Below are 10,977 nucleotides of genomic sequence, written 5' to 3' on the forward strand. Positions count from 1 at the left end.
AAGGGCTAAAACCACACTACTTATAGAAATGAGTATGTATTTAAGTTGAAATCTTATTCCAATCTGGGAAAATGTTCTCCTTCCTCCCCCCAAATCTTCATGCAAACGAGATATTTTATTTATGAAGGGATCAGAAAATGTTAAGCTGTCATCAGAAATTGTAAATTGACCACAAGGCTCACATGTTTTGAGTTATTAAACTTAAGTTCAGCACAATAACAACTAGTGGTAATGCAGGTACTGAATAAGAGGGTGCATTTTTAATCATGAATCTCGGGTATGATGTGTAATATATTGTGTTGGAATAAATTAATGCTTCGAGCATAATATCAGCCATTGTGAAAATGTTGAACAAAGGTATCACTTAAACCCACTTTTAGTTTGTTTTTCTTGTGATCATGTCATTTAGTCTTCAGGATCTGGGTATATCTGAGAAAGATTTATTAGAAATATCAGTGATCTGAGAACTCGGTAACCTTTTTAAACCAGAACTATTTAGGTACAGTTGGCATTTTACTTTTTAACTCACACTTTTTAGGTTCTTGATTTAATTAAAATAAATGACAGAATTTGAATCACTTCCATTTGTACATCATTAAGTTTTATACAGAAAATTGTTTCAGATTTAATGAACCAAATTTAAACAGGCTAGGGACATTATAATTATAGTAAGCTATGGAAGAGAAATAAATAACTAACCTTCATTTAGAAAGTCTTTTCTCACCTGTTTGTTTCCAGCTTTAAACTTTTGTTTATGATTAGGAAATTTTTATTGTGTTGAATATTATTTTAGTTTATGTATAACTGAATACAATATTGATGAAATTGTCTGCTTTGAATAGGTACTATTACCAAAGGGGTATTCTGGCAAAAGTAGAAGGTCAGCGCTTGGTGTATCAGTTTAAGGATATGCCGAAAGACCTTATTTATATAGATGATGAGGATCCAAGTTCCAGCATAGAGTCTTCAGATCCATCACTGTCTTCAACAACCACTTCGAGTAGGAACCAGGCAAGTCGATCGAGAGTATCTTCAGGTCCAGGGATAAAAGGAGGAGCCACTACAGTTCTAAAACCAGGGAATTCTAAAGCTGCAAAACCCAAAGATCCTGTGGAACCTGCACAGCCATCAGAGGTTCTTAGGACAATGCAGTCCACACAGACTCCATATCCTACCCAGCTCTTCCGGACTATTCACGTAGTACAGCCAGTACAAGCTGTTCCAGAAGGAGAAGCAACCAGTAGCATGCAGGATGAAACATTAAATTCTTCCGTTCAGAGTATTAGGTGAGCAAACTAAACTTACTGGTGCAGATCATTGTGCGATGTTTCTGACCAGGGTCGTCATTAAACGTGTCAGGATTCAGAAGTGAAAATAAAAATTATATACATGTCACGCTAGAACTCTTGGTCAACAGATTGTTTCAGCAGCATTGCATCAGTCCTGTGATTGGATCAATGATTCCGTATTTTTATTTATTTACTTACTTATTTTTTAAAGCACTCTTTTTTAAATATAAATTTATTTACTTTATTTCTCTTTGGCTGCGTTGGGTCTTCGTCGCTGCGTGTGGGCTTTCTCTAGTTGCGGGGAGCGGGGGCTTCTCTTCGTTGTGGTGCGCGGGCTTCTCACTGCAGTAGCTTCTCTTGTTGCGGAGCACGGGCTCTGGGTGTGTGGCCTCAGTAGTTGTGGCGCCAGGGCTTAGTTGCTCCGCGGCACGTGGGATCTTCCTGGACCAGGGTTTGAACCCGTGTCCCCTGCATTGGCAGGCGGATTCTTAACCACTGCATCACCAGGGAAGACCCCTTATACCTTACTTTTAAACTTTGACATTACTTGATGTTATTCAATCAATTTGAATCAGTTCTCTATAGCTTTGTGTAACTGAATTGATCCTTATAAGAAGGGATCCACATATAAGAAAATCCAGAGAATAGTTTCAGATCTTTTCTCAAACAGAGTTAGAAGCTGTAAAAATTTAACATAAATTTACATATCATGACCCTTTGGAATGCATTGAGTTCTCAGAAGTACACATTAGTCTTTGGGAAGATACTATCTTCTCAGATAGTATCCAGAATAGTTCTAAAGTTCAAACAGGTTGGAGGCCAAGAATCGAAGGTCCTCTTTTTCAGGTTTTAATAGTGGCAGAGTTGGAAGAATAGTTTTGTGGTTTAATCAAATCAAATCTGCCTCATAACCCCAGAAAAGACATGAAACAACAAATTAGACTGCTCTATTGCAGACACTTGGGACTGGTCTTGACTGATTTAGAATGGGGAAGAGGGAGGAAGGCAGAAAATTAGACGGACATTTTCAGGTTCTGTTTTTCCATTTCTGCTGCCATGAATTTCCAGAACATGAATTATAATAAAATATCGGAGCCCTTCCAAATTCAGTAAAAATGATTCTTTGATTATTTTCATTAGCTGACTTCAATCTTACAGTTGTATATTCTAGAATATAAATGCTGGGTTTTTGTTCAATTGATCTTAAAGTATACATTACCTAGAATCAAAACAGACTTACAGACGATTCAGTCTTCCTTGTATGGTCCATTTAAACTTTTGACAAGTTTGATTTAAGAGAATTGAATTCTCTTAAATCGTTGACTTGTAAGGAGTAGAAAGATGACATTTTTTCCATCTTAATTAAAGAAGTACTTATTTAACTCTATATTTTCCCTTTAATGTTTTATTTTCCTCTAAGTTCGGTTGGTTACTTATGATGACTGAATATCTAATGGAAATTATGTGGTTCCTTGCATTGGTTTCTGTGCTCTTTGTCATCATTTTATGTATTTGTGTTGCTATGAAACATACAATGGCCACAGCTGATCACTGGGACTCCCTTCTTGGACTGATTCAGTTGTTTTTTAGCATCTCTAATCAGAGTTTCCTTTTTAGACCTTGAGAATAAAAGCAAACCAGAAGAAAAACAAGAGCAACAAAAACACATACCTTTAGCTCTGAAAGATAGTAAATTGTGTATTATATTGGATAGTTTATTACTCTGAATGTCAATTTCTGAGTAAGACTCACTGCCAGATATTAAAACATTGTAATTACACTCCCTACCTCTGATTTTCAAACTGTCTTTGGTGTACCTTTCAGAATCTTCATTTCCACAGTCTCAGAGTTCTGTGGACTCTCCGCCTGCTTCCTGTTTCTCCTATTTTTTTCTCTTGCAACCTACATGTTACTGATGCATATCATTATGTGATGTTTCTGACCAGAGCCATTCTTTGTTTAACGGCTCAAGAGTCAGCATTCGTGACATTGCCTTCTTGCAGCTTTTGTTAGATCTATTTTGCACACAGAGTGCAGTCCAATTTCTGTAGCCTCCACTGCCAGCTCTCACTCTACTCAAAATTCCTTCCTTGCTCTCCAGCTAAAGCTTACTTCTTACCTGTACCACATTCTGGTACATAAACCAGGTGTTTCAGGTGACTTTAATGCCTGTCTCCTGCTATATATTTAAATCTGTAGGAGCTAGATTCTATTCATTGTCCTTTTCCTAGCACCTAACATAGTCTGACATATAACACCCCTTCATATTTATAGAATTTATTTTGAAGTAGTGTATATGATCATTCTTTATCTCCTTTTAGACTAGTGAGTTCTCTAAGTGGACTACTTATAAAATGAAGAAATACAAAATTTAACTTTTCAAACTTTAAGACAATTTTTTTCTTTTCTTTCTTTTTTTTTCGACCATGCTTTGCGGCTTGTGGGAGGGATCTTAGTTCCCTGACCAGGGATTGAACCCAGGCCCATGGCAGTGAAAGCGCCGAGAACTAACCACTGGACCGGCGGGGAATTCCCGAAACACAATTTCTTCTTGTAGAAATTATTATGTATTTATATGAATGTACGTATGTATCCACATACATTCTTTTTTTTTTAATATAGATTTATTTATTTATTTTTGGCTGCGTTGGGTCTTCGCTGTTGCACACGGGCCTTCTCCAGTTGCAGCGAGCGGGGGCTACTCTTCCTTGTGGTGCGTGGGCCTCTCATCGCAGCGGCACCCCCCATTGCAGAGCACGGGCTCCAGGTGCGTGGGCCTCAGTAGTTGTGGCTCGCAGGTTCTAGAGTGAATGCAGGCTCAGCAGCTGTGGCACACAGGCCCAGTTGCTCCACGGCATGTGGGATCCTCCCGGACCAGGGCTTGAACCCGTGTCCCCTGCATTGGCAGGAGGATTCCTAACCACTATGCCACTGTGGAAGTCCCACATACATTCTTTTTTGTTGTTGTTGTATGCGGGCCTCCCTCTGCTGTGGCCTCTCCCGTTGCGGAGCACAGGCTCCGGACGTGCAGGCTCAGCGGCCATGGCTCACGGGCCCAGCCGCTCCGCGGCATGTGGGATCCTCCCAGACCGGGGCGCGAACCCGGTTCCCCTGCATCGGCAGGCGGACGCCCAACCACTGCGCCACCAGGGAAGCCCCTCACATACATTCTTAATCATTCATTTGACTTCTTAAAAAAATTCTCATTTGGTTATATTTTATTTTCTTCCCCCAAATCCTACTTATTTTCACTGTAATTATCCCAACTTTTAACTATGAGGAATTTCAAAATATGGGAAGGTTGAAATAGTACACTGAACACCTATACCATCCACCTGGATTCACAGTTGATAGCATTTTGCCTTATTTGTTTTCTCTCTATATTTATTTATACCCTTTTTTTCCTGTTTGGCTATTTGTCAAGTCAGTTGACATCACCATGACATTTCACCCCTAAATGCTTCAGTGTACACTCTTTAAGAATAGAGACATCCTAAATAATCATATTATCACTCCTAAGAAAAGTAACAGAAATTTGGCTATATCTTTCTTGACTACTTTTTAATAAAATTAAAGACCTTTGAAATATTTTTTTCTATAGTTGAGGGAAGGTCAAATACTTAATGACTTAAATTTAGATTAATTATTAAATTAATATACAGCAAGAGCTGATACTTTCAAAGAACTCTCTGTATTCATACACTTTACATATATTAATGTATAGAAAATCCTTATTGCTCAGTGAGGTGTAGGTAATATTCCTGTTTTACAGTTGAGGAAACAGAGGCAAGAAGAGGCCACGGAGCCTGGTCACTTCTAGTAAGTGGTGGAGATAGTGTTTTAATGCAAGCAGTTTAGTCTAAAGCGGTGAACTTAATGATTTGCCATACTGTCAGTTAATTCACATAATCACATGAATTATCACTTTATTTACAATGAAGTAGCAACGTATTTTTTCTCAATTTTCTCCTTTGCTCTTTTCTTTTAATCTCACCTAATTGCACATAGAGTTATCCCTCAGTATCCTCAGGGGATTGGTTCCAGAACCCCCTTTGGAGTCCAAAACCTGAGCATGCTCAAACCCCTTATGTAAAATGGCATAGTATATGCATATAAGCTCCATACACCCTCCCATATACTTTAAATCATCTCTAGATTACTTATAATACCTAAAACAGTGTAAGTGCTATGTAAATAGTTGCCAGCATGTGGCAAATTCAAGTTTTGTGGTTTGGAACTTTCTGGAAATTTTTTCTGGGGGGGCCGTGGATATTTTCCAACAGAGAGGTTGGTGGAATCTGTGGATGTGGAGACTGTGGATATGGAAGGCCAGCTGTAGCTATATTGAAATTGATTAAACTTTCCTTAATTTATTTAGGGTATACATGCTCAGTTTTACAAATTTTAACTTTGGCTTCACAAAAATAAACCTCTGGTAAAATATTTTCCTAAAATTGTTCCTTGGTAAACCTGCAAGTCCATATACCAACCCAGTATAACTTATTTCTCTATAACGTTTATCCAAGTACTAATAGTTTGTCTTAGGGTCGTTTAAATAAATTAGCCTCTAAAAATGTATAATGTATACATTATACATTTTAAAGCAGTGTAATGGAGTAGGAAGAATGTGTGCATAACCTTCTCGCCCTCCAGCCTTGTCAATTATTAGATGTGACGTTGGACCACATTAACTCACTATTCTGAGTCTGTTTCCTCATCTATAAAATGAAGATGATATTATTTAAGTTTACAGGTGGTTGTCACAATTAAATGACACTTTCTGACATCTGATATTCAACAGAAGCCAAATATTATATTGTATATGTTTCTTAGCTTCCGAAAGTTTGAGGAATTTTAAATTACCAATATTGTACCACTTGGTTACAGGCATCTTAAACTTTTCTAAAGTAGTTAACTGTAATATAACCTTTGTTATATAATGAGACACAACTGACAGTTTAATCATTAACTGAGAAAAAAATACTTTAAAATTCCTGTGTTTAGGAAAAGGCTGCATAATGTTTAATCCTTTAATCTCTAAATTTTTTATTAGTGAAAATTTATTGTTTTAGAATTTGTTCAAATAAGCTAATATATTTACATTGCAGATATATATCTGCAGATATATATATATATATATATATATATGTCTCAGTATATATATTTTCTGGCAGATGGCAGTCAGGTGTTCAGGAAAGGGACATCTTTTTCTGACTTGAATAAAAGCATTGACAGTCTAGTGGTAGCCCTGAGGAGCAATACGGAAATTTTCCAAGTACATGATTGCTCATGCCACATCTGAGAGAAGGAAAGAGGAAGGGGAGGGGTGTGTATTAAAGGTTGTTAACTCCCCACAGTTTAAAGATCTAATAGAAAGTATTCATCTTTGGCTGAAGTTATTCAGGACTTAAGAAGTGACACTATGTTGTAATGGTTAAGCACATAGGCTCTGCAGTTGAATGACCCCTTTTCTTATCTAACTGCTCACCTTATGCAAGCTGTTCACCTACTTTGTGCATTAATTTTTTCATATGGAAAATTGGGATAATACAGGGTGGCAAGGCTATACATATTTATAAATACAATCTGTGTGCTTCCTATATGCCAAGTTCTATTTTATCTGTATGTACATGTACATGAACTCTTGGCATGGGAAGCCCTTGGGTCTTTTTTATTTAAAAAATGGTATCTGTCAGCTACCATTTGCAGGCTTAGATTCCACCCAAGGTATCCTGATTCAGGTGGGCAGGGAAGGAGGGAGGCACAGTGTATTTTGGAAAAGTGCCCTAGTTCCCGAAGTTATTCTGTATCCTTGCTACTCACCCTTCGTGCCCAATAGTATTAGTACATCTGGCCATACCCTGCCAGCCTGTTAAATCTTCATTACCTGACTCATATTCTCTTCTAGCAATGTCCTTCAAGAGGGCTGCCAATCCTGCTGTAGACTACTCCTCACAGTGGTGATTATGGTGGCAAACTGAACTTGGGAATCAGTATCCTACGTGTATGGGTGGGCTCCAGTTATCGTGCGGCTTTCTGCTTCCTTGGAACTTCTTCTGAGTTGTGCTGAGTCATCTTTCCATCTAGCCCATTTGTCTTCTCCTCCAGAATTTCATTTCTCACATGTGACAGGCCACATAATTGTAACTTGCTAAAATTTACCTGTGATAGTCTCCTGGCAATAATTAACATTTGGTTTACGGGGACTAATCCAGCTCCTAGCCGTTTGGTGTAGCAATCATCTCTCTCTCTTTTGTAAAATAGCTTTATAGAATTCAGAGGAAACACAGTTGAGATCCAGATGCTGAGTTTTTTCAACAGCATTTGTTTTATATTAACAATGGCCATAACTATAAACTTCACAGCTGTGAACTTTTAAAATTAGATTGACTTATAATATCATTTATGTACCTCTTTTCTTCAATAAATGGAATTAACAACCTTACATAAACTGGATTTTATGTTAAAGGATTTTATGTTAAAATTGTATCTTTATGACTAAAATTTGTGAAAATTACTTGAGCTGAGAAAACTGCTAAAACACGCCTCTATTTTTGCCAAGGTTTGGCCTTATTTTTTGTTCTATCTGCCAGCCCAAAGAACACTCATGAGTTAATTATATTCATGACTTGTTTTATGTAATATGAACCATGAACTATTAAAATTCCTCTAATAATTCTGTCTCATATACATTTAAGACTGAAGTGTTTTTTATTTTAGTTAATTGAGCATTTTCTCTCTATATATGGAAAAGCAGGTTGAAAACAGTTATAATCATGTGAAGTTTGGTAATTTGGTTGGGTATATTGATGACATTACCCCTCAAATATTAAAATGATAGTGAGTCCAATATGTTTATTTATTTATTTATTTATTTTTTGGGGCGATACGCGGGCCTCTCACTGTTGTGGCCTCTCCCGTTGCGGAGCACAGGCTCCGGACGCGCAGGCTCAGCGGCCATGGCCCACGGGCCCAGCCACTCCACGGCATGTGGGATCTTCCCGGACCGGGACACGAACCCGCGTCCCCTGCCTCGGCAGGCGGACTCTCAACCACTGCGCCACCAGGGAAGTCCCAATATGTTTATTTAAAAGTCCCTAATTTTCTTTCAGGCAGCTTATACATAACTTCCTTGGGAAACATTTTGATATCCTCCTCCCCCAACAAAATTGCTTCCCCATTTGTGTTAATATAGCACTTCGTATAGAGTTTTTTTTCTTCCCACCAGATGATATCATAGTTAATGGACTGAGAGTTTTGTGTTGGACATTTCTGTATGTAGAGTGTTTAATGCAGAGTCTGGCACAGTGTTTATGTTGTGTTGAAAATATGGGAAGGAGCATTTGAAATGAATAACTCATGTTTTGTCAAAGTGAGTTGTCAAATGTTAAGTTTTAAACAATGTAGAATATGCTAATTTCCTCACTTTTATTTCATAATCTCAATAGGACTATACAGGCTCCAGCCCAAGTTCCTGTGGTCGTATCTCCTGGGAATCAGCATTTGCACACAGTAACACTTCAGACAGTGCCAATCACAACAGTTATAGCCAGCACAGATCCATCATCAGGTGCTGGATCTCAGAAATTTATCTTACAAGCCATTCCATCATCACAGCCCATGACAGTACTGAAAGAAAATGTTGTGCTCCAGTCGCAGAAGCCGGGCTCTCCTCCTTCCATTGTCCTGAGTCCTGCCCACGTACAGCAGGTTCTTACTAGCAATGTGCAGTCCATTTGCAATGGAACCGCCAGCGTGGCTTCATCTCCGTCCTTCAGTGCTACCACACCTGTGGTGACCTTTTCTCCTCGCAATTCACAACTGGTTACTCACCCACCTGGCACTGTAATCACTTCAGTTATCAAGGCTCAAGAAACAAAAACTCATATACAGGATGTAGAGAAAAAGGAAGTTGAAGATAATTTGAAAGAAGGCACTGGGGAAACTGAGCAGCAGTCACAGCCTTATGTGATGGTGGTATCCAATGGATTTACCTCTCAGGTAGCTATAAAAAATGAACTGCTGGAACCCAACTCTTTCTAAGTAATATACCAAAGGAATTATGGATGGTGGTTTTTTAATTGAACATTTTCAGTTGTATGCAAACTGTTGATTGATTGTAAGGTAAATTCTCCAAATGTTCCTAATTTTATAGTTACTTGTTAAAAATAATAACTTAGAGTTAATTTTGACTTTGTTGGATGAGGGAGGAAAACCCAAGTGTTTCTTTTTGTTCAGATGTTTCAGAATTCAATTGTGAAGGAACAGGCGTTTTATACTATGAAGACATTCTTTTGAGATTTTTTTCAGTGGCTATATCATAAGCATTTTTAAAGTTTCTTTTTAAATTTTATATCGTATTAGCTTTTCTGATTCTTTTGTAAATACAGTACTTAAATATGACATCAGGAAATTTATATCGGAGCTATTTTCATTCCACTTGTATAGGTTAAGTCTTGACTCTTTCAAATGCAAGACACCTATTTTATGCCTTGTTAAAATTATGATTTCACTTAGATCGACTTTAGTTTGTTGCACTGTATATTGAACTATGACTATGTAAAATATAACGTTAAAAATCGAAATATGCCCATGATATGGCTGAACCTGTTTCAGAAGCAGGGTAATAATATAAAAGCATCAGCCTAAGCGTGGCTTTCCTACTAACTAGTTGTGTAACCTTGGGCAAGCCACTTGATCTTTCTGGGCGTCATAAGAGGAGGGATGTATTGGATTAGATTAGATGATCGATCTCCAATTTCCTATCTAGTTCTAAATTTTATGATTCTAACCCCTATGTTTTAAGCTTATCTCTTACTGTAAATATAGCTAAAATACTGCAGAAAAATTAATGACCCTATAAAATTCATTTTTCTGTTACCTGTTAACATTTGCTCTGAACCTGAATTCCTCCTAAATACTTTGTTCATTAACTCTTTAGGCCACTGTGCACTGTGGTCCACTAGTAAAAAAACTTATGTTGCTAAGTGCTAAATGATATACTGCTATTCTGAAAGAGTCAGGGCTCTTTAAGGCCCCAGAAAGCAACCAAGCCTTGGGCTAATCTGGCTGAATAGTCAGTTGCTATAAAAGCATAATTGCTTTATATTTTGGATCATTTTTTTATTGAGAGTGGGGGGAGGGGGAATTGCATACAAAGATATATATTGTATATCCCAGTTTCTGAAATGAAATAGTTTTTAGATTACTTTTTCAACTGTAAATAATGTACATTTAATTTCACAAGAAAAATTGTTTTCTGCAAATTTTCTAGTATAGCAAAAAGAAATTTTTGTAGATGAAAGAATCATTATGTTTAGAGGTCTAATGTTATATGTTTTCATGTTACAGAGTGAATTTGTATTTAAACAAAAATTTAAATTTTGGAATCCTCTAAACGTTTTTGTATCTTTAATTGGTTTATTATTAAATAAATCATGTAAAAATTCTGTGTTTTTGTTTTCAAGAAAATGTTCCTTAAGAACAAGTATACAGACAATGTTGCTAGTATTACAGCGTTATTAAAAGTTTGTATAACAGCCTCCATTAGTCAGATTAGAATTGCAGAATGTCATCCTCTCTTTTTTCCTTTCTACCATGCCAAATGGCAGTTTCCAGACACGACACAATGGATTACAAAGCTCCATAAATTAGAAAATAAAATGTTCCCAGCAATAATATTAAACAC

The 10,977-nt window shown here is 37.2% G+C and overlaps 1 protein-coding gene across 7 annotated transcripts in view; it reads left to right on the forward strand.

Annotated features, from left to right (window-relative positions):
* Window positions 1-10,625, forward strand: part of ELF1 (E74 like ETS transcription factor 1) — a 107,004-nt gene extending 96,379 nt beyond the window's left edge. For 5 of the 7 annotated variants that reach the window (XM_028497871.2, XM_055089404.1, XM_007119798.4 and 2 more), the window contains exons 8-9: window positions 843-1,286; window positions 8,738-10,624. In XM_028497871.2, the coding sequence (XP_028353672.1) occupies window positions 843-1,286; window positions 8,738-9,332 (1,039 nt within the window). In that variant the 3' untranslated portion in view covers window positions 9,333-10,624. Of the gene's footprint in view, window positions 1-842; window positions 1,287-8,737 lie in introns of all 7 variants that reach the window. The other 2 variants (XM_055089406.1, XM_028497873.2) reach the window with 1 other exon arrangement.
* Window positions 10,626-10,977: the final 352 nt, after the last annotated feature.

Source organism: Physeter macrocephalus, chromosome 13 (assembly GCF_002837175.3).
Source record: "Physeter macrocephalus isolate SW-GA chromosome 13, ASM283717v5, whole genome shotgun sequence".
In the NCBI taxonomy this organism is placed as follows: Eukaryota; Metazoa; Chordata; class Mammalia; order Artiodactyla; family Physeteridae; genus Physeter; species Physeter macrocephalus.